Source organism: Parasteatoda tepidariorum, chromosome 6 (genome assembly GCF_043381705.1).
Source record: "Parasteatoda tepidariorum isolate YZ-2023 chromosome 6, CAS_Ptep_4.0, whole genome shotgun sequence".
Lineage (NCBI taxonomy): Eukaryota > Metazoa > Arthropoda > Arachnida > Araneae > Theridiidae > Parasteatoda > Parasteatoda tepidariorum.
Genome location: NC_092209.1, coordinates 9,700,300 through 9,726,044, shown reverse-complemented (window position 1 = coordinate 9,726,044; position 25,745 = coordinate 9,700,300). Strand labels below are relative to the sequence as shown.

At 32.2% G+C, this 25,745-nt stretch overlaps 1 protein-coding gene across 1 annotated transcript in view; it reads left to right on the top strand.

The window, feature by feature from the left end:
* The window catches only part of LOC107456974 (uncharacterized), a 130,113-nt gene that overhangs the window by 94,050 nt on the left and 10,318 nt on the right, over nt 1-25,745 (top strand). The window contains exons 16-22 of the mRNA XM_071181981.1: nt 2,123-2,249; nt 4,964-5,073; nt 8,391-8,493; nt 13,550-13,697; nt 17,816-17,879; nt 19,687-19,753; nt 22,800-22,882. Coding sequence (XP_071038082.1) covers nt 2,123-2,249; nt 4,964-5,073; nt 8,391-8,493; nt 13,550-13,697; nt 17,816-17,879; nt 19,687-19,753; nt 22,800-22,882 — 702 coding nt within the window. The remainder of the gene's footprint in view (nt 1-2,122; nt 2,250-4,963; nt 5,074-8,390; nt 8,494-13,549; nt 13,698-17,815; nt 17,880-19,686; nt 19,754-22,799; nt 22,883-25,745) is intronic.

Here is a 25,745-nt window from a genome sequence, read left to right as displayed (position 1 = left end):
TAATGTAAGTGAATAACGCATTTAATGTGAAAAAAAAATGCCTTAGCACATTCGTGTATAAGCAACTGATGAACTTGATATACAATAATATAATTTGTTTTATTTCATCCCCTGCTTTGAGCAAATTCTGAATTCACGGCTATCAATGTTCACCTCCGTACCCTTGTAATTTTGAACCTCACCCAGAAGACAGGAGAACTCTTGAATCAAACGTTAAGACAAACTAGCCTTCATGGAGCACTTTAGATTGAAATAACAGTCGATATTTAAACTATTATTTATTAACTGCCATTGAATAGCCGATCCACTTTCGGATTTATAACTACCAATGTTCATCTCTGTAATTTTCAGCCTTGTAATTTTGAACCCAATCCAGAAGAGAAGGGAAGTCATAGATCAAGTATTGAAAGAAATTTTGCCTTCGTGGAGAACTCTTAGATGGAACTAACCCTTATTTGCGTTACATGGAAAGGAAAACTGCAAAAACCTCCTACGGTTAGCCCGATAGCGGGAGGATTCTAACCCATGACCACTAAGTATATTTCACGTCAGCGTTAAGATCATTGTGATCCGAGAGCAGAATTTCTATCAACTGGCTACCTCTGTGATTCGAACCTCGGTCACCTCATTCGGAGGCGAACGGTTTACCTCCTGAGCCACTGTAGCTCTCAAATACTATATAATGACGATCGAGACATTTTGTCAAAGGTGGCTTTTTCACATTAGGCTGTTCTCTTATAGATGTGTCTAGAACATAGATCGAGTCACTGAAATTTTCACTGGATAACAGCACAGCTTTTAAAAAAGTTTTTTCGTCAACAAGAAAAATGTTAAATGATTAATAAAGTGCTAACTTCTTTGGCAATCAATTCGGTCACTTTTCAAAATTATTTCACACAAGCTGTGAACTTAATATATCAATATAGTATCTAAACATTTTCTTAAGTATTTCATAAATTTGATGATATTTCGCGCCATTTTTTTTTAATGATATTTCTCTCTTTGGAGTGAATAGTTTGTCTTTTTTGAAACATTTTGCTCGGAAAACAGCAGTTTTTAAATTTAAAATCTATTTAATTATCTAGAAAAACGAAAGGTATAATAGCAAATGATAAAGCGAAGTAAGTGATTGAAAAAGAAGTCACTGTTTGTGTTTCGCGCATTAAGGGTTGTCTCAATTTCAAGAGCGAAGATGTTTCTCCTCTTACTCCCGCTCTGAAATGAACTCTGCCTCCGAGGAGGTGGAGTCAAGTGCCAACTCCTGGTGAGCGAACTATATCTTTGTTATTGCTCGAAAAATGCATGTTTCCTCAGAAATTAAATGGTATGGAATTCTGTATTACGTCCTCTAGAGCTATAGCCTTAAGTATCGCATAATATATCTATGTACAATTATATAATATCGTATAATATATCTATCTCAAAACTTACTTTAGAAACTTACTAAGTTATTTCTCTCCCTCACCAATAATAGGATAACAGTATGTGTCACGTTTATGCTTAAAATTTCTACAGCAGTTTTTGAAATCATCAATAGTTAATCTAAATAATTACTTTGTAATTAAGTTCTTGTTTCGATTAAAATACAAAATTATTACCTACTTAAATTATTACCTAATATGGCGTAACAAAATGAATCTAATTTAATACTTAACGCATAACTAATTTTTTAACACAACATAAATTATTACTTAACTTTACGAAATGAATAATAACTTTAGTGTTGCCAATTGCAAGAGAAATACCCAAGCTTATAGTATACCTGCCAACTTTTACGCATTTGGCGTAAAATTTTTTTTTCATATTTAAAGTGGTAGTAAATATGTACTACTATTTTTGTCTTTTATAAACTTAATTTTTAAAAGATATTGATCACCACTATTCCTAAAAAAATTAAGCACATATATTAGTATGTGTTACTATCATGGCTGTCAGCATAAGTTTTTTCAAACACAACTTATTTTTTTGCTTAAAATTGAAATTTTAATTCCATTTTAATACCAGTGGGAAAAATGAAAATGGAAGGAATTAAAAGTTGGCAGGTATGTTATAGTGCCACATAAGAAACATATATTGAGAGATAACTTCACTTAAAAAATAAAATTCTTTATCTTTTTTACAGTCGTGTGAAGATGGGAGGATGGACTCCAGATGGATGCGTAAAAGTAAATTCTACTAGTCTATACACAACCTGTTCCTGTGACAGTCTAGGAATGTTTGCCATCTTAGCTCTTCCACCTGTACCTAAAGTAAGTCATTTTATAAATGCACTTTCCTCACTCTTTTAATTTGACGATCTTACTAAAATATGTATTTTTCTCTCTCGATCATTTGTATCTGATATATGAAATCGAGGGTTTGGAAGTGAAAATTATCACATTTTGTCACAATTTTTTTCATGATCTTTCGACAGCTTAAATCGTAATTTTTACATTACGGAATTTTTTTTTTTTCTCTTTTCAAACAAACAAACTAAAAAAACGATTGAAATGTTGTCTGAAAAGTTACATCTTATTTTCGATGTATTACCGAATAATTAACGAAATGAAAGCATTAGTACACATTGTACAAATGACGTGTCTGTTATTATTCATTAAGAAACGCACAAGTCTAAATAACAATGCGCAATGTCTACCGATCACTGATAACTTCGTGATCTTAATTCCGCAATTGATCATTTTTACGGAATGTAGAGCTAACTAATTTTTAAAACACAATATTTCCAAACTTGAACCGAGGATGACTCCACATGTTCGTAGAGGATCAGGGGTGAAAGCGAGACGGAAAAGAGGAAAGGCTGGTAGTAAAACCATTTCAGTTATAGCTAGTTTTGGGGAGGAGTTTACTTATTCTTTTTTAAAATTTTTCAACAATATCTACTTTATCTTGGAAAAGAAGCAGTTTTATATATATGCCAGAATTATAAAAGAAATCTTGATAGTTACAGATATTTCATTTTTTTCGAAAAAAATGCTGGAATGAAATGTTTTACGTATCAGGTTTTTCTCTTTTCCGTTTTGCTATATAAGGGCTTTCACCCATGTAGGGGATAGAGCCCTTGGGTGACTGAGTTGATGCTCGTGCAGGCATACCTGCCAACTCATTTGGCGTAAAATTTTATTTCTGTATTTAAAGTGGTAGTAAAATGAAAGCTTTCTATATATTCTTTGCATTTATAAACTTAATTTATAATCTAATAGACCACCACTATTTTTTTTTTAAAAATTAATCATACTTAATAATATGCAATAGCTGAGATGCCAACTTGCTCCGGACAGCAAATATATATTTTAAAGTGGTAGTTTATCATTTGTGATTCTTGGATTAATAAATTCAATTTAGTAGATTTTTATCCACCACTATTTCTAAATAATTCGTAGGCTTATATGATTCACCACTTGATTTACCATGTCATGCAATACCGTTTGAAAAGCAAGTAAAAAAAGTGAAATGTTTGCAAAATTTACTCTGTAGTTATTTACCGTTTCTTTAACTTTTTTGGCTTGTCCGGAGCAGTTGGCATCTCTGCAATAGACATGTTGAAATCCTCCCATCTCCATTCCCATACCTGCCAACCTTCACTCTTTCCGAGAATGGACTTTCAGAGTGGTTGTAAAACAATAAACGAAAAACAATCTGACTCAAAAATATGTTGATATTTTGATCCCGTTGAAATTCGCTTGCGCAAGGATTATTATGCTTTCATATATTTATTGTAATTATTTATATGTAGTGGTGGTCATGCTCGTTTATAATTATCATTATAATTCAAAAAGTTAATTGGAAATAACCTGAATATTGTAACCACTTTAAATATGAAAATAAAATCTTCCGGAAGAGTTGGCAGGTATGCATTTCTCCTCACTACTCCTCATCATCGATTTATTACTACAGATGAATCGGTTAATGACGCTTCGCGGCAGCGCACAGAGATTTATGTGATTTCTACCATGCGGTAATCCACATAGACCCGCTAAAAATAAAGCGCATGTTACTGCCTAAAATTGTAATTTAAATACCATTTTACTACCACTGGGGAAAATCTTCCTCGAAAGTATTAAAAGTTGGCAGGTATCAATTTTATGCTTATAGTCTGCCTTCTGACTGGAGTAAAGTCAATATATCCGACGAATTTTATATTAACCCTTTCGCACCGAAAGTCACAAATATGTGCCAACATAAAACCGTATCAATCAGGGTAAAAAGATAAAACTGGTAACCAAATTAGTTCTTTAGTAGCTTATTTATGGGAGGGGTTATAATTATTTGATTTATATAATTCACCATTACCTTAGTTCAATATAAAATTATTTAGTTATACTGTGAATTAACATTGATTATAAATATGATAAAACTAACAATAATTAAAGTAAAAGCAAAGTAAGTCTGTCACCCATTAGCAACTCCTACATTTAAGCTACCGTTTTTTATTTATTTACATCTTGAGTCAGATTCTGTACGAATTCTTTTATGAATCACCCGTCCCCAAGGGGTTACAGAATAGTATTTAGTTTTTGAAAGGAAGGGGTAAGTAACAGATAGAATAAAGGAAATTTTTGTTCGAGACGGCCGTCATTTGTTTTCATCTGGCTAAACCTCGGAAGACTATAGCCGACATTTGCTGCTACATATTATATTCAAATCCACAAAATATAAAATGTGATAGAAAAGAATAAAAGGATAAAATTCGATTTTCTTTATGCACCAACTCTTAATGCACCAACTCTTAATGCACCAACTAAGGAGCCTTTTAAGAAAAGACTGACATGCTCAAAGTGATTTTGTACCTAAAGAATGTACTTGTTCTGACCAAACGGAAAAGGTTTTTTTTATTAGTTATTTTTTCTGGTGGGCGGCAATCTTAAATAAGTCTCGCTTAGTGAAAAAAAAATTCATGTTTAAAAAAAATAGTGTTGTTTCTTGTTTTCAAAAACGTGCTCCATTATTTTTTTTTCTGTTTTAGAAATACGTAGAACCGGAAGATGAAATGTGGTTATTTGCTGTTCGAGGATTAGGATATAGTCTTTCTATAATCGTCCTGATCTGCTATATCTGTGCCATTGCTACCAGATCGTAAGTCACTCTATAGTGTTAAAGTTCTTTTTCAAACTATTACATGCCGTGCAGGGTGATTATAATTAAAAATACCCCATTAAGATCAACATAGAATCCGTGTTGTTTTACCCAAACAGAGGAAATTCGGTTTAGAGGAAATTTGGTTTGTATCTTATATGAACCATGAGACAAAGGAATTTGAAATTTTAAAAAGTGAAATCTCTTGCACCTGGCGAGAGAAAAGCGCTAAAAAAGAACAGAAAACACAATTTATTAGAACATATGTTCAATTCACATTCCATTCTCGCCAGATTTAAATATTTATAGTGAGGTCAATTTTATCTCGAATGATCTTCCAAACTAGTGCAGCTAAGAGAGCCAGCGTCCTCCGCAAACTAAAATGAAAAATGACAGTAAAACTGTTAAACGAACATATAAAAACTCACAGTTTTAACTTTTCAATCATATATGCGAAGAAGAGAAACTCTTCACAGAGATTCTCAAACAGCGATTACTTTTTAAATAGTTGGAAAGGTAAAGAGGTGAATTTTCGAATGTACATTTAGAAAATTTGCTTCGAGTTACTTCAGTTTTCAGAGGACGATAGTCAAATTATTCTAGCAACAAGACATGTTATGCTCAGATGAGTCACATTTTATTCTACTGTATTATGTGACCGATACCTTCGCTTACTCGTGGTCAGTCATGAAGTAGTGACCGAGACCTTTTCTAGTCGGTAAAGGTGTAACTCACTGCACTAGAGGAGAGCTAGGGGTCGTGAGTTCGATCACGGAAGCCGATTTATCAACGAGCCTGTATAAGCATTAAGTACATTAAATTTGTCGTGACTGAAAGCCCCCTTTTTGGTTGTAGTGTGGAAGTTTAGAGAAAGTGGTAACATCTCAGGCGCTGTCCACGTCGTCTAATCGGGAGAAAAAAGACTTAGCATTCTTACTATGGATGCCAGAAGATAAAGCTCTGAAAAACTGGAATAGGTGCTTTTTCATGGTTGAATGATGTGCAATGCGTTACGCTTACTTTCAATTAATTTTTTAAAAAAAACACAACTTCCATTGTCATACTTCCACTTTTTACCACGTTTATATCAACTTGCCTTCGTGCATGTCTGTTCGGGTGGAATTTTGTAATGGATTTTAAATTAACTTCCCGACTAGCTACAGACTTCAACTTTGGCACATAGTTCAGAATTGGATGACAACGTATGAAAATGAAGAGAAAAAAGACATACAAAATAAAATAAAATTAAAATTAACGAAAAATTAATATTTTCGAGATTGTCTTTTGCTGTCGATTCGATTATTTCAAATTAATGTCACATGTCAATTGAAAAGTTTTGTGTACAGTGAGTAAAAAATTGAGATTTTGGAAATGAGTACAAAAAAAATTCAAAATAAAAATCAAATTTTTAATACCTACGTTTTTGTAGTGGAGAATAATAATTAAAAAACAAAAATTTGAAAGACAAAAAACGTGGGGCGCATGCAATACATAACAGTACATATACACATTTTCTTACTCCTACACATGCACAACCACATACACATCCACATACACACCCATATACACATACACACCCACATACACAAACATATTCTACATACACATACACATACACACCATATACACAAACATATTCCACATACGCATCCACATTCAGATACAATTACAGATATACATGCACATATTCTTATGAGCACACATACTGTAACTATTATGTATTTCATGTGCCTCAAGTGTTTCGTTTTTCAAAATTTTGTTTCTTAATTATTATTCTCCACTACAAAAACGTGGGTTTTAAAAATATTTTTTTTATTTTGATTTTTTTTATTAACTTCTCACTTAGTAATCATTATTTTTCAATTCTTCTTTTCTGTTAAATTATGGGTGCAAAATTGTTTATCGATAATGACTACTGGCTATTTATATCCCCCTCTGTTACACGGATGATCTTTCTTCTTTGTAAAAAGCTAAAAGTTTCATCTATCGGTCGAAATGTTAACTATTTGTTCATAAGAAGAAGAAAAAAATTAACTCGGTCTAGGAATCGTATGAACCAAGTTACATCGACATCTGTTCACCATAACGATCACTATCTTGATTTAGACAGGACAATTTCAATTGTAGCCCCCCTCCCAAGCAAACAGCACGTTTTTTTATATTTAATTTACACAGCAATAGCATCAATGTTGATTTACCAATAACTAACTGTTTCGTTTGTCAACCTTTACTTGCAAAAAAAAAAGTATATTTCTCTGATTTGAACAAGTTTTTTTTCTATTGCTCAAAGCCAATACTCGTGTACTTTCCGTCTTCTCACTGCAATTGATTGGCTTACAAACCAAAGAGTAATTTTTGATCATCTGCGTGTAAGGTATATTAATTAGTATTGCAAACTATTTATTCACTGATTATTCAGTTTGTAGACTTCTAGTCATCAATTTAAAAATATTTGTATTAAGGGATAGTAGTGACAAGTAAACTGAGGGACAGCGTTTTTTTCTGATGAATAGTGCAATTATAAAAAAGCTAAGAGAAAATATAGCATACTTTTCTAATAATCATAACGTTTAGCAACAAAAGTATGTAGTACGAAATATTTAACATGCTTTATGTTTGCATTGATTATGTTTTTAAACATTTTATTATAAGATTGACAAAAGTGACATTTTACACATCCAAATAGTTCCGCTATTGATCAAAATCAATTTAATACCTTTTAAAAGTGTTTTTAACAATTTTATAGATTTCTATTAAAAAAAGTTAAAAAATTTTATTAGAGAAAGAAGTTAAATAAAAGTAATATTTGAATATTTTAACAATTGAATATTTTAACAAAAAGAAAGAAAAATCATTGTAAGAAAAATGAAAGTAAAAATATAAAGAAATATGGAAGTGAAAAAATAAGTTAAAAATGTAGAGAAACATGAAAAAATATATATAATGGAAAGATATATGTATAAAGATTTTTAAAAAGAGAAGATGAAAAAAGTTACCAATACTCGTATAATATAATTCTTAAAAATATTTTAAAATTTGGGTAAGAATTTAAAATTAGGAAAATAAAATAAGAACACATAAGAACATATCTCAAGATTATATATATATNGACCGAAAATTACTGTAATCAATTTTTAAAAAAATACTGATTTTTTTAGAAAAATTCATTTGGACGTAATTTTGAGGGAATCGATATATATATATGAGACAAATTTGTGTAATATTTGTTATCAATAATTAAACACTTTAAGTACTTGTAACATATCTCTTTTTGTTTTTACCTATATTATTTTAATGCATTGCTCTCATAATTTCAGATCATTGCATGATCAGTTCCACATAATACGTCTTAACTTAGCTATTGCTGCTGTGGGTACAATGCTATCCTTTTTCTCTGTCGATTTCAAACGGCATGATTGGGTAAGTATCATTCCCTAAGCGTCCTCAAAAACTAAAATACTGGTAGCAGAAACTCTTTCGAAAACTCGTTTCCTTACCTTTTTAATAAAAATGTTTCTGTCTAAGAATACCCGAAAGGATCTTTGTATTAGCAGTATTAACACGTGCTATGAGGGTCACCGGTGACCGACGAAGCCAAGATTATTAAAAATCCATAATTAGAGTTAATTATGAAATTTTTTCATATTATCGTTGCTAAAATGGTTTGAAGAAATTAATGCAATATAGAACACAATAAAATAGTTTAATTTATATACACAGAGATGAACATTTGCTTCGGGCAGCGAATAAATATTTTCAAGTGGTAGTTTATTGATTGTGATTCTTGGTTTAATAAATTCAATTTAGTAGATTTTTATCATCCACTATTCTTAAACAATTCATTTTTTATAACAACTTTAACTTAGTCGATTCTGTAACTCAACAATTGGTCAATTTATTTAAAAAAAAATTTATTCAATTTTTGAGCTTCTAAATAAGATATTAAAAATATACCATGAAGAAAGCGCTATGAAAATTAAATTTATTGTCACTCTAAAATAAGGACATTTTTCCGTCTTAGTACAAAAACACACTTACTAACTTTAGGTAACGTAATTTAACACAATTTATCTATTTTAGTAAAAATGATTCAGAGAAAAGCAGGATAAAAAAAATGTGAGATGTGTATTTTAATTTATATTCTGTTTCAAATATGAGACACAGGTACAAAATAATATCAGTAAGGTACATAATCCTGCTGCATTATTAAATATTGCGACCACATGCTTGGTAAAGACACCATAAATTATTTGAAATAAATTTATAAAAATAATTAAAAGAACTATATCCTACACCCACAACAAAGCTATAATCCTAAAAAGGAAACAAAAAACTAAGAAATAAAAAGGTGTTTCAGAAGGTCCGATTATATAAGGAGAGTGATAATGCACAAAAACTTATAAATCAGCTAAATTTATTCACGCCTCATGTTCACTCATGCATTTTTTAAATCGTATGTTGCAAGTGAAACATGCGCGAATTAGTGTTCGAAGATTTTCACGAGAAAATGTGAGACCCAAGGCGGATCTCAATGCAACTCTTTTAAGCCTGGATTCCTACCTAAAACTTGCATCGGTTCAACTTAATTGTTAAAATGAAACCACCAGTAGATTTTAAAACCAGTGTTTACTTATTAATTACTGAATGTTAATTTGTGATAACAAAAGATACTCGCAAATTAAAATTCATAAAATGTATATATTTGTTTAAAAAGTGGTGTTAAATTATTATCAATTCATTGTTTAAAATAAATTAATAAGACCTGCCCAAAAAATGTCTGCTGGTAGCGAGTAATATCTTTGGTAAATATATATATGTGTGTACGATGCTATAATAGGCATTACTTATTTTCTAGCTTCTAATTTTTTTTAATTTCATAAACTTACTTTTTTAATTCCTTCTATATCCTATTCTAATTTCATTAGCTCAATTATTTAATATATGGTATTCAAACTTGCAACAAAAGTATCTAACTAAACTTAGCAAGGCATCTGATGTATGTACTACATTTAAAATCCCTTTTTTATAAAGATTCTTCTCTCATCCCTTGTATAATAGGGCGTATTTTTGTGGACCTGCTCGTTAGACCTAGTATTAAGAGATTTCAAATGTGTTTTTATTCTTTTCAAGGTTATTTTTTAATAAGATTACAAAACTAAATTTCGTGAAAACCGTATTTGTAGTTAGAAACAGATTGCTGATTTAAAATCAGCGATGCTTAAGTATTTAAGGTCGGTCCAAAAATCTCCTGCCACAGAAAACAAACGGAAATTTTTTTTCCAGAGTCAAAACCAAACAGCTGAATTTACCCATTCTAGACAACTGTTGTAAAAATGTAAGGAAGGACATTTCTGAAGAAAGTGATAGGACATTTATGACTGGACTAATTTGTTACTTTCTTGTATTTTGTATTACATTAGTTTTTAAGCATTACAGGAGCATTATTTCAGATCAACGTAATTTTATGTTATTATTATATTTTGGATAACCCGAATGAATCCCGATTGAATTCTCGATTGTCTCAAAGGCCTTTTGCAAACATCGTGTTTCCGTTTCACTTCGCACTTCTTCAGCTTTTGCAATCATTTTTTGAACGGACGCCAACTTTTAATTTTTTCATCAACTGATGCATAAATATCAAACTTGATGTTTGAGGCATTTTCCCTTATCTGTTACAGATACTCATTTTCTTCTTCATCTTTAGCATCATGTCAGGAGTTCACGTTTTTCTTCTTAATTTATATTAATTTTAATGTGTTTTTGTTAAATGTCTGTAGAATTTCTGTACGATAGATACTGAAATCTGATAATTTCTAAATCAATCGAAAGAGGTATTACCGTGGAACCTCTCGGGTGTGACCACTGTCCATTCCGCGAGTACTTCGCCGGCCATTCCATGCGTGCAATAGCTTCACTCTCCAACAGTTCTGTGACTGCCACTGTACGGTGAGGTGTAGAATTATCGTTCATAAAGATGAACTTGTAACCCACAGCACCTCTAAAAACCGTACATGAGGAAAGAAAATCTTGGTATAATAACGAGAACCAGTGACTGAACCACCATGGAAGATGTGCAAATCAGTACGGGTAAGAAGCATGATACCGCCCCAGACAAGAACCCCTCTTACTCCAAATCGTTCTCTTTCGATGATGTTAGAGGGGACATTGCGTGTTCCTCTCTCTCTCCAGATGTGTATGCGTCCAGAATCACTAACAGACTACATCTGCTCTCATCCGTAAAGAGTACTAGACTTCATTGCGTATGCGTCGAGTCGTTGGCTTCTCCAATAAAATGGCGTTATTGGAAAAACCCGTACTGGCTGATGTGCAAATTGAAACCCTTGTTCAGTTTACTGGCCGCGGTAAAACGGGCTTGCCTAGCGATTTCTTCTACTCTTAGTTTTAAGTTCTTTCTAGCCTGTAGGACAATATACCAGTCGTCTACTTCCGTGGCTGTGCGAAGACTACCTCCACTGAACCTCCGGACAACGAATTCACTTCGGTTAAAGTATATATGCTGGTCAATACCATTGACGTAATTACTGAGCTTCCTACTACCAGCTTCTTTCATTTCCTTACGACACGCCCCCCGCTGCGTCATGATGCACATATTCTTAATTTTCTATTACTTTACCTTCCAGTGGNCTTATATAATTCACCACTTTTTAATACTTATGACATGCTTTACATTTTTAAAAAGCAAGCAAATATTGTCAACTGTTTGCAAAATTTACTTTATAGTTATTTACCGTTTATTTAAATTATTTTGGCGAGTCCGCAGCAGTTGGCATCTCTGTAATAACATAACGAATACTAAAATAACGTTAACTTGCGAACTTGTTTGCTTGATAGGTCAGCTCTGATAGTATAGGAGCCTTACTGCTAGCGTCTTTCATTTCCTTACGACACGCCCCCCGGTGCGTCATGATGCATATATTCTTAATTTTCTATTACTTTACTTTCCAGTGGTTCCTCTTCTCGATAACCTTTCTTTCCGTTGAAACTGCCTGTTTCGTTTTATATTAGTTTTTCTATTTCATCAATAATTTTTCCACACCAGTGTATTTTTTAAAATAATTTTAAAAGTAAAGCTGTTATTTATTGATGGTCTAACAGGAATGAAATAATTAGTATACCAGTTTTTTTTAGTTTAACTCTCTCTTGTGCAATGTGGAGCAAGTTTTAAAAAAGTCTAATATCATTATGCATAAAGCCTCCATACGGTTATTTATAAGAAGTTCGCTCAGACTAGTTAAAAAGTGACCGTGTGGTGGCTTTCAGTTGTAGGAGGCGTTTATTGAGCCTGTTTGCATCGAAATGCACACCTAATAAACACCAACCTTCTAGCGCGAACGCATTTCAATATCGCCAACTTTTGAGACAACGTTGCACGGCCTCTGATTTGCTTTTTTTTAACAATAATCAATACATAAGTAAGGAGAATTAAGAAAAACTGATGAAGGAATAATATTGTTTCTTGCAGATGATTTACTTCCACAGCGAAACAGAAAGAAAAATAATTTATCTCGCATTTGATTTGTTAAGAGCATGTCAGCATAAGACGCTCCATTTTTAGTGGTTCAATCAAATCCAATGCTCTTGCAGCGTCATATAGTTGTTTCTTTTTCCAAGAACGAATGTTCTTCTGGTTTATCGAGATTCCAGCAAAACTACGAAACCAAATCCTTTTTATTTTAAATAATTCTATGATATTTATCATAAATGATAGCACGAATTAAATTTCTGTCTGACGTGTTTAAAGACGTTTATATTGTCTTGAAAAAATATATGTATGATTTGGGAGCGAAATAAAAACAGAAATATATGCCTTCGCGGAGGAATACTTAAATCCTATACCGCCAAGATCTTTCCTTAACTTGCAACGGAGTAAAATTATTTAAGAGTAGTTCCATTTATTTTTAACGATTAAGCAAACCAATAACAGGAATGTAACCTGCTTCACTTTCTACGTAAGTGGTAATAAATATGTAGAGAATTAAACAGTAAAACCTGAAAAGTACGGATAATTACGCCCACTCATTACTACGATTTAACTGCTATGAATTAAAACTTCATATAATACTTAGATATGTAAAGGTGGAAAAATTGCTTAAAATGAAAAATACTAAACTAAAAATAACCTAAACTTAGTTATCACTAGAAAATATTTTTTTACAAAGTGGTGCAAGTTAGCATCGCTGCAATATAATTGTAAGAGTTTTTATCTTTCAAATTATGAGTATATTTTAACATGAGACACTTTTTATTTTTAAATGTATAAAGATAAAGAGAAGATCTCTTTATTATGAACTTCCATTCTTATACTAGTCCCTTTGACTGAAGTTTACAATTATTTAAATTTCTCAGTACCGCAAACAGGTTGAATTCCTTGACACAAATTTTTTGATTGAATTTTGTTACTTTTTATGTGAGTTTCTGGAAATCCTCCTAAAAACGTTACTACATGTGATTCCAGGAAGCATGTCGTGTGTTGTCAGGCTTCATTCATTACTTCTACTTGTGCGTTGGTTGCTGGATGGCAATTTTAACTCATGCGCTCTTCAAGGGATTTATCAAAGGTATTGTGGACGGCAGAGTAATGTTGTACATGCTCATTGGTTGGGGTAAGTTCAATTCAAATTAAAAACTCTCTTATTCTAACTTTGTTCGTCTGCATCAAATGTATCTTTCGTAATATTTTAGTATTTTTTTAATAACAGTACTATATTGGCAAGGAGCTGGACTCTTGTTTGTGAGAACGGCTTTTTATAGGTAGTCTGATCAGACAACTGTGAAGTATATCCACTTACCGAACGAGTCATTTAATATAGAATCTAGTTCAAATAAGAAAGTGGTAGCAAATTTATGACTAAAAATTTCTTTTATTAGCGTATATTATTGGTTTACCTTATTCACTTGTCAACCACTACAGATTCAATTCTCAAATATATAGGATAAACTTCTCTCAATTACTTTTATAAAAAGTTTTGGGTTCATGCGCACAACTGGTTCACTTTTTAAACAGTCTGCGCGGACTACTTATAAAAGACCGTGTGGAGGCTTCTTGATGTAGGAGGTGATGGATTGGTACACGTTAAATTTTTCGGGTCGCAAAGTCATCCATGTTCCAGTAACAAATCAATACCTCTGAAGGTACTGAATTGGAGATGGATCGTTCTCTGGTTGAGGTCCAAATTACGATCTGAGCATGAATGAATGACTGTGTAAATGGGTCCGCCCTATATCAACACTTCCTAGAAGAAGGAAGTCTTCATCCCGGATCAATTTAGTAGTCCGATGTGACGAAGTTAACTGCGTAGTAGATGAAAAGTAAGAAAGATGTCATTACGTTCGGGGTACTAAGCTGCGCAGTGGTTGAAAATACGAAATATGTCATTACGTTTGGACTACTAAAGGATATTTATGGTAACCCGTGCTAAGGCCTGCATTTTCTAGGAGGTGTTGCCNTTCTGAGAGCGCAGTTTCAGATGCCGAGGCTTCCTCAACAGGCTCAGAATTCATGTCGATGCTATGGGCGGCAGCAGTCTCGGGTGTGGTTGCTGTCGGTGTTTCCACTTCTGTCGAATTTATCTGGCGTATTTTCTCACCTCGCGCCACAAGGGCAGCGAGGGCTAACTGGTCGAAAATCTCGTGGTGAGGTCCAAAACCAGAGTTTCTGGAGAAATCATCCAGTTGCATGTACGCTTCAAACTGTTCTTCACAGGAAAATTTCCCGTAGAAGACTTTGAGGTAATCGGAGTTGGCCATCTGATCTTTCGGCGGGAAGTATTTCGCGGGAATCCCGCAGGTCTCCAAGACTTGATCCAATGAGATAGATGCATCGTGTCCAACGTACTTTCGGGCGGTGGGTAAAACCTTGCCGCCGCGTCCTTTCTGGTTGTATGGCATGATCGCTCAGAGCTAGACTTAATACGTCCGCACTCTGTAAAGGCAGTGGCTGGAATTCGAATATCCACTTACCGAACGAGTCATTTAATATGAAATCTAGTTCAAATAAGAAAGTGGTAGCAAATTTATGACCAAAAATTTATTTTATTAGCGTATATTATTGGTTTGCCTTATTCACTTGTCAACCACTACAAATTCAATTCTTAAATATATAAGATAAATTTCTCTCAATTACTTTTATAAAAGGTTTTGGGTTCATGCGCACAACTGGTTCACTTTTTAAACAGTCTGCACGGACTACTTATAAAAGACCGTGTGGAGGCTTATTGCTGTTGGAGGTGATGGATTGGTACACGTTAAATTTTTCGGGTCGCAAAGTCATCCATGTTCCAATAACAAATCAATACCTCTGGAGGCACAGAATTGGAGATGGATCGTTCTCTGGTTGAGGTCCAAATTACGATCTGAGCATGAATTAATGACTGTGTAAATGGGTCCGCCCTATATCAACACTTCCTAGAAGAAGGAAGTCCTCAGCACGGATCAATTTAATAGTCCGATGTGACGAAGTTAACTGCGTAGTAGATGAAAAGTAAGAAAGATGTCATTACGTTCGGGGTAATAAGCTGCGCAGTGGTTGAAAATACGAAATATGTCATTACGTTTGGACTACTGAAGGATATTTATGGTAACCCGTGCTGAGGCCTGTCTTTTCTAGGAGGTGTTGCCTATATACGGGAGTGATGTATTGTTGTGGCAGAAGTCGAATTCTTGTCCATAGATGGCGCCACTGGAAAAGAAAACAATCACACTCTTTGCCTTACGACAACAACAAAATTGAATAGGATGCATTTTGATGAACAATAAAAAAGTCTACTTTTGTCAAACTATATGAAATATGCGCTTGGAATTCATCCCATTGGGCAATGCAGCCAGGATGGATCATTTTTCTTTCTTTTCTTTTTAAATTCCTTTATGACGACCATATTTTTAATTTGGACTGCCCGTTTTTAAACCCCAAATCACTTTAAATTCTAATTACAAAGAATCAAGGCATCGTTGCTTTGGCTTCTTGCTTCGGCTAGTGAAGGACTATAACACGAAGAGGGGAAGTCAACGGCTTTGACAATTACTGTTAAAGTGTACTTTTGTCAAACTATATGCAATATGTGCTCGGAATTCATAATGATTGGCAATATTTTTGACGCAGTTGACAAATAAAGATTTAAGATTTCTCAGTATAAAAAGAAGTATTGCAATTTTAATATGACACTAATAATAAATTTTTAATTATTATAATTCAAAATTCTGAAGAAAAAAGAAACAGTTGGAGAAAATAAAATAAAAATAAATGTTGACATCCCGTGCGTTAAAGAAAATGTCACATTTAGAGGTATGGCTGAGGTTTAATAACATGATTACGTTGAAAAAGTTTCGTTCATTATTCAACTTCAAAATACCGTAATATTTAATTAGATACTACTGTTTCTCATTACCTTTCTTTTGTTGTAAGGATACGAAAATTCCAAAAAAAAAAAAAAATTCAAATTGGATGCCAATCGGGGTCTTATTTTCAAGCTTATACAACTGAAATTCCCGTCTGGTGTCATTAAATTATACAGGCCTACTTACATAATAGAACCTTTCAGGTTAATTTTAAAAACATGAAATCAACAAACAGAAAAATAACAGCAGGAGTGCCTCAAGGAAGCATCCTTGAGCCCATACTATTCATATTATTTACCTACGACTTTCCCATCGACAGACAAGACTTTAATAGCACCACAGCACTTTTTGCAGATGATACAGGAATTGTCGTGAAGTCCAAAAATCCCAACGTTGCCCTACAGAAACTCCAAGAAAAGCTTACGGATATAGAAACCTGGTGTCTAGACTGGAAGTTTAAAGTCAACGGCCAAAAATCGAAACTACTAATCATCCAACATAAAAGAAAAACTATCCTCCCAAAAAATCAAGTTGTTCTCTTCAATACCCATAGTCAAAAGCGCAAACTATCTTGGTCTGGTCATAAACAGCAAATTTAATTGGAAAGATCACGTCAAAACAGTTATCAACAAAGCACAAGCACCCTGTCACAGATTACAAATCCTTCTTCAGAACCCCAAAATGGAACTCAGACTTAAACGTTTACTTTACATCTCGATGATCCGTCCCATCCTAATTTATGCATCCCCAGCTTGGTGCAACATCTCCACATCACTCCTTAAAAAACTCAAAATATGCCAGAATAAAATCCTCAGGAAAATGACAAAAGCAAGACTGTTTATCCGCAATAAAAACATAAATCGCGACCTCAACATAGATTTTTTAGATCACCATATTGCAAAGTTAAATTTCAGATTTTTCGAAAAGACCATAAATTGTGACACCGCTGGATTCAACGAAATTTTTACTTTTGAAAACTTAAGTTTTCAAAAGTAAAAATTCTCTTAAGAGAAGACATAAACCTCAGGCCGATGGCAGCTCATTTTTGCAGTGACGTAATTTTAACTAAAATACAAAATATTTAATTTCCTTTTATTCCAATTGCATTCCAATTACCAGAAAGAACCACCTTAAAGACCACAATACAAGACGAATGGGAAAAAGACCGCTAACGGCCCCAGGCGCCCAGATATATTTCAATGATGATGATGATGAAATTGGATGCCATAATAAATTTTATTCATATGATTTTTCATTAAAGTGCTTAAAATAAAAATAATTAAAATCCATTTTTCATGAATACTGTTTAGATTTTACTAAATTGACTTTTCTTTAAAAAAAAATAAATAAACGTAAATAATTTTCTTTATTTTATTTATTTTTACAGGATTACCTTTGGTTTGGGTTGGAGTTATTGTTGCATCGACATCCAATTACGGTTATGAAGACAGGTAATTATTGTGTTTTATTACGTTACCCGTGTATTTTTTGAGTATATTTCTCATACAGAAAAAAATTAAAGAGTAAACTAATTTATCTAACACATTACTCATGTATTTTCATTTTTGTGTATTTCTCATACTGTGAAAGACTAAAGAAGTTTAACAGCTCATTAGTATTACATATTACTAGTTACTATTATGTGTATACAGATTGCTACTCACTAATATAACGTTACTATCATTATTTGTGACTTGTTATGATTTATTTGCAGAACTTAACTTCAAATCGTTAAATAAAATTCACCTTCATTTAATGCAGTAGTTTGTCTGTGACTACGAACAATAGCAGGGTAGACATAACCAGGTAAAGTTATGACAATGAGGCTGTTCAATGGCTTTAACTTTCAGGAAATTAGTTAGGTCTTTTTAACATCTATTTTCTTTAATTCACAAGTATATTTTGGAAGATTGAAATCGGTAAAACAATTTGTTTTTCCCATCTTAAATAGTTTCGTTTAAAATTTTCCTCGGTTGTGACATCACCTCCTACATCAAAAAGCCTCCACACGGTTTCTTATAAGTAGTCTGCGCAGATTATTTAAAAAGCGAACCACTTGTGCGCATAAACAAAATTTCTATTTTAAAAGTACTTGAGAGAAATTTATCATATACATTTGAGAATTGAATCTGTAGTGGTTGACAAGTAAATAAAACAAACCAATTATATTAACAAATTTTTAGACATGGATTTCATATTAAATGATTCTTTCACCAATTGGACTACCTACAATAAAGCGTGTGGAGGCTTTCAATTATAGGAGGCGTTGGTTCTGATCACCCAGTAGCATACCTGACAACTCATCTGGATTTTCCGGAAGATTTTATTTTTATATTTAAAGTGGTAGTAAATATATACTTTTTTTCTTTTATAAACTTAATTTTTAAATGATTTTGATCACCACTATTCTTACAAAAATTAAGCACATATATTAATATGCGTTACTATCATGGTTGTCAACTTAAGGTTTCTCAAATACAACGTATTTGTTTGCTTAAAATTGAAGTTTTAATTCCATTTTAATACCACTGGGAAAAATGATAATGGAAAGNTGTGCTACTTATGTAAGTTTAATTACCGTAAGAGACCCTTTTTACCCTTTTTAAAGTTTTATACCGTAACAATTAGATATCTGTTGCACATTAATTGTTTAATACATAGGGGCAGGGGTGAAAGCGAGGCGGAAAAGAGGAAAGGCTGGTAGTAAAACCATTTCAGTTATAGCTAGTTTTGGGGAGGAGTTTACTTATTCATTTTTTAAATTTTTCAACAATGTCTACTTTATCTGAGAAAAGAAGCAGTTTTATATATATGCCAGAATTATAAAAGAAATCTTGATAGTTACAGATATTTCATTTTTTTTCGAAAAAAATGCTGGAATGAAATGTTTTACGTACCAGGTTTTTCTCTTTTCCGTCTTGCTATATAAGGGCTTTCACCCATGGACTGGGACAGCACATGTCCCGTCCGGTGCAAAAGAGTTAATGCTGTTGTTTGTCTGTGATTACAAACAATAGCAGGATAGACATAACCAGGTAAAGTTATAGCAATGAGGCTGTTCAATGGTTTTAACTTTCAAGAAATAAGTTAGGTCATTTTCACATCTATTTCCTTTAATTCACAAGTATATTTTGGAAGATTGAAATCGGTAAAAAATTCGTTTTTCCCATCGTAAAAAGTGTCTTTTGAAATTTTCCTCGGTTGTGATCATCCTGTAGGAAACTTTTAAGTAATTGTGTTTACCCATTTTAATTTCAGGTGCATGGTAGGACCTAGTAGAGCTTTGAGATGCTCTTTAGTTTGCCCACTTTTTCTCATCAGTGTGGTAAGTTCTTTTATATATATTTTAAGCACCCTATTGTGAAACAGTAAATAAGACACAAAATATCAGAAACGTGGCAAAAAAGTTTGGGATAAAGAAAAACAATTAAGATCTTTATATTTAAAATTAAATAAAGTGTGCAAGTGACATTTTCAGATGCATTGATTGAAAAGAGGCTAATAATGGTATATGGATAAATTTACGGTACATGGGTTAAGTTTAATGAAATAAAGTTGTTTTTGCCTTCACCTTAATTTAACAAAACTAATTCACATTATGTTTGTATGATTTCCTTTGAAATTATTTATTGTCATTTCATTTAAAATTAGGTTAGTAGTAAATAAAATGAGACAAAAAATTAGAGAGGGAAAAAAATTTTCTGTCCCATGAGTTTTGAAAGGATCTTCGATATTTTCGAGTTACTGATATCAAATTTGCCATCTGTTTCTCTCGACAAGCTACATTTTTTATGCAATATACTCCTAACCAGGATTTTTTTAAATCCATTCGAATGAATACTGAGTACCCCAACTTATCTGCTACGTAAGGAATGGTAGGAATTAAGGTGATAATACATTTCAGTTTATAATGCGATACATTTAAGGTCACGTGTTTTCCGTCCTAAGGGTTATTTTCAAAAGAGCAGACAATTGTATATGAAGACAGATAAACCTAGATCTTCATTAACTTATATATTTTGAAAAAAAAAATAAACAAAACAAAGAATATCATTTTTGATAAAAATTGTTTCTCTTGCAACAAAAGTAAAATCAGATTTAAAATCCTCACAACTGCATTAAGTAAGGTCAAGTACTTATAAAAATGCAACCACAAGTTCGCCAAAAGCAATCGAAAACAATTCTATTAAATTTAAAACAAAACACTTTCATACCACTTTTTTTCTTCTTTCCCCTTATTGCAGTTTGTCTAAAAATGTCACTTATAAACATCATCCACTCAACTCTACATTTAAACCTGCACTTTAATAAATTTAAGCAGGCACTAGTACAAAATATCAAACATATACAATTTTTGTTTATAGAGTTTCTATTTTTTAGAAACTGATTATAAATTGTAAAATACTCCGAGTGCAAAGGGTTAATATTGTAAAAGCCCCAGAGATTATCCAAACAAAAAGAATCTTTAAGAAACTTATATGGTTCAGGGGACAGAGCATTGTGAACCGGGGTTCGAATCCCAGCGATGACTGGTTAATATGAATTCCGCATCCGGCTTGCAACAACCACAGTGCTGACGTGAGATATCCTCAGTGGTAGTCACATACCTGCCAACTTTTAATCCCTTCCATTATCATTTTTCCCAGTGCTATTAAAATGGAATTAAAACTTCAATTTTAAGCAAACAAATACGTTGTATTTGAGAAAACTTAAGTTAACAACTATGATAGTAACGCATATTATTATATGTGCTTAATTTTTGTAAGAATAGTGGTGATCAAAATCATCTAAAAAAAGAAAAATTAGTATATACTTACTACCACTTTAAATATGAAAATAAAATCTTCCGGAAAAGTTGGCAGGTATGAAGTCAGTTCATAGGTCAGAGTCCCCTTGCCGTCATGCTAACAGTGGGAGGTTCCCAGAGATGCCAACTGCTCCGGACAACCCAAGAAAATTAAAGAAACGATAAATAACTACAAGTAAATTTTGCAAATATTTGACTATTTTTGCTTGCTTATTAAGAGGTTTAGCATGACGTAAGTATTATAAAGTGGTGAATTATATAAGCCTACGAATTATTTTGAAANAATGGGTCAGCTGTTCAACGACGGTTATAAAATAAAATAAAATAGACTTATATTTAATTTTATTAACAGGCTTAAAAAGGACTTTAAAACCAAAACGGGAGAAGATATTAGCAATTAACAAACTGGAGAAGAAAAAAAGTTTTTTTTTTAACCGTTTTTGCATTAAATACTTCTACCGTTACATCGCGAAGTTACTGTACAACCAGAAGGAAGGGGACTGAGTGCTAACCAGGAAATGGTGGTACATAGTGTGTACAATTAACCATTCTGATACATAGTTTAATCAGTCCTGCTAGCTACTACGCTTTTTGCAAAATATTTTATACAGTATAGTTCGTTCACCAGGAGTTGGCACTTGACTCTACCTCCTCGGACGCACAGTTCATTTCAGCGAGGGAGTAAGAAGAGAAACATCTCCGCTCTTGAAATTGAGACAACCCATAATGCGAGCCTAACACAAACAGTTACTTCTTTTTCAGTCACTTACTTTGCTTTATCATCTGCTATTATAACTTACGTTTTTCTAGCTAATTAAATATATTTTAAATTTAAAAACTGCTGTTTTCCCAGAAAAATGTCTAAAACAGGACAAACTATTCACTCAAAAGAGAGAAACATCGTAAAAAATTGCACGAAATATCATCAAATTTATGAAATACGTACTTAAAACAAATGCAGATGCGAAATAAATATATTCACCATACGATCGCCAAATAGCAACTTTATCCCAAAAGCAGCGAAATAGTATTGTCGCATACCACGTGATGAAGGTGGAGCCAAGTGCCAACTCCTGGTGAAAGAGCTATAGTAAATATTTAAAAACTAACGCTTTCAGAATTTTTGTCAACATTTTGAAAGCCTTACCAGGAAAATGCAGGAGCAAAATGGCGTCGCATATGAACTTTCAAATCATTTATATGTAGTGGTGTAGAAAATAAATTTAAATGAATAAAAATTAAAACATTAAATGATAAAACATAGCTACCACTAGAATAAATATTTACAAAAAGTGTTATTGAATGAGCACCCCCCCCCCGCCATTGCAATTTATACTAAGTTTTTACTTTTCAAATTCAATTCTAGCTGTTTACCTCAATAACTTAGCTATGTATAACAGAAGCAACTTTTCTAATACTTTATAACTGTTAACCAGTACTGGTAGTCATGGTTTATCATTATTTCAAAAAAAAAACTAGAAATGATGATGCAATCATTTTTTTTTTTCGTTTTTTGACAAGTGACATTCTTGCCTGATATTATAAACTCGTTTTTTTTCTGCAGAGTTCTCTTGTATGGAGCTTAGTAATTTGCTGTAACTTAACTTCGCCTCAAATTAAAAGATTTGAAGTGGTCCAAGAGCTTAAGTAAGTTTTATTAATATTTTTATAATAAATATTTCCCCTTATTTCTTCTACAAACCCTATTATGTCCGACCTAAACTTTCATGAAAAACTTTTAAAGAAATGACGTAAAACATATACGTCTAAAATTAGTAAATATTTCTAATTTTTAGCTGCCACATTTTGCTGCAAAAATTTATAAAATTCTATAATTTTTATAATCAGCATTGTATTAATTGATATCAAGATTTTGCGTTTGTACAACATATGAGCTAAACAGGGTTATTTTTTGAAAGCGATTTAGAGAATTAGCGCTAAAGATACATTACCCTGCAATAATAGAAGTGACACTTTCGATTTTTGACTTCTCAAGAAATACTCAAAAGTATATTTAGTATATTTAGAGTTACTTAGTTCATGTCATTTTTAATACTTTGCAATAAAGTTTAAAGCTTTCAGAGATAAATAATAAATCTTAGTTTTCTTCCGCGATTCAAATCACGAAAGAAAACTAGGATTTTTAAACACCCTATGCCAGAAAATCAAACACTAAGCTTGTAACTTGCATCAATTACTTTAATTGTTATTTACAACAACTGTATATAATTTCGTAATTCTAACTTAAATATTTATAGAAATATGAAAAATTGTCGTACATTTTTTTTCTATAGCTCTAAAAATTTTCTGTAAAATTAAACAAATTTTTTAGGGCAATTTAAAATTAAATACAAAACATTTTTTTGAAATTTGAAAAAAGTTTAAACTACGCAGGATATGAGTATTTAAAGTAGTTCTTTTGTACTGCGCATGCACAAAATAAATTTATATTTGTTTTTTAAAAAATTTGTAGTGAATCATATTTAGCGACTAATGAAATAAGACTTCTTTGATCTACTTGATTGCCTGGATTTCACCATGGAAGAGGTTTTTGAGAGACCTCTCCTTTTCCTCGATTTTTTGAAGACTCACGGCCTCATGGATCTTGTATAGCTCCGCTATCCCAGCTGGGATTAGAAACAACAACTACAGACTTATTTGAATATCTTAAAAATGTTAAAAATTCCGATCAATTTTCTATGCAGTTTTTGCATTTTTTAAAATAAAGTTCAAAATAATCAGAAGTTTTCCACAAATTTTACTTTGTTCTTGCTGTCTGGTTCTAAGGTACTCTCATTTGCAATACTATAAAATAAAATTTGTGTTCATCATGTACAGCTTTATTTCAAAGAGTACGAAAACTACATTGAAAGTTGCTCGAAACTTTTAACGTTTTTAGGATATTCAAATAAACCATTTTTCATAAGTTGCCAAATACGATTCACTACAAAATTATGAAGAAAAAAATTTAAACTTTTTTCGTACATGCATAGTACTAAAAAACTACTTTAAATATCCATATCTTGCGTAATTTTAAGCGAACTTTTTTCAAATTCTAAACCAAAAATTCTTTATTTAGTTCTAAATTGCTCCAAACAATTTGTTGAACTTTTCTGACTATTTTTAGAAGTTATAGCAAAAAAACTTGAGACAAAAAAAAAATTTTAAAAATGTTAATATCTCTATAAATATTTAAACTAGTTTAGCGAAATTTTATGTAGTCATTGTGAATAACAACCAAAGCAATTGATACAAGTAACAAGTTTATTGCTTGATTTCCTGGTATAGGGTGTTCAAAAATATTTGTTCTCTTCCGTAATTTATTATCTGTTACTCAAACCTCTGAAAGCTTTAAACTTTTTTACTAAGATTGAAAAATTGCATGAACTAAACAACTCTCAAGTTACGAAATAATTCTCTAAATATTTCTTGAGAAATTTAAAAAAATGTCAAAAACTGAAAGTGTTTCTTCCATTATTGCAGGGCAGTGTATGTACAACAGCAATACTACCCATGCACAGTGCACGTACCACGAGAAAAAAACGGACCACCCTGAATAACTTTTGTTCTAATGTTCGGATTTTCACGTTCTAGGACTCATTCTTAACCCCTTGGGGACGGGTGATTCAGAAAAGCATTCGAGCAAAATCAGAATCAGGATGTAATTAAATAAAAAGAGGTAACTTAAATGTAGTCGTTGCTAATTTGACAGACTTAATTTGTTTTTACTTTAATTATTGTTATTTCAATCATATATATAAACAATGTTAGTTCAAAATATAGCTAAATAGTTTTATTTTGAATAAAGTAATGGTGAATTAAATAAATCAAACAATTATAACTTCGCCCACAAATAAACTACTAAAGAATTACTTTGATTACCAGTTTTATCTTTTTTCCCCGGTTGATACGATTTTATGCTGGCACGCATTTGTGACAATCGGCGCGATAGGGTTAATGGTTCGAGGGGATGACTAGGCTGATTATTTCGTTCAGACCAGTGTTTCCCAACCTTTTTTGTACCATGCCCCACCTAAGCCTTTCTAAAATTCTTATGCCCCCTATGTAACATATACATAATTTTTAATATTAAAAAAAATCGAATTATTCACTTAAGAAACTTAGGAAATTGTTAGCGAAACAAAGTAAGTAAATTTTCAGAACATATAATGAAGAACTAAAATTCAAATTCGAAATAATTTTAATAAATATTTTTCTATAATATTTTAATTAAGTGAGATTCTTGCCCTTGATGCTTGCTGCACGTAGATTTTATCTTAGGTTCCAATTTGGTTAGCCTCAGTCTCAAGTCTCCCCATTGGTTATATCTACACGATTTTTTTTTTACCAATAAAATCATTTACAGCACTAAATCCACATTCAGCTAAATATGAAGATGGAATCGGTAACAATAGTTTTCTTGCACATTTGATTGAATTTGGGTATTTGTTTTCTGTTTCCTCACGAAGCCATGCCATCACTCCTTTCATATTAAATAAAGTTTTAACTG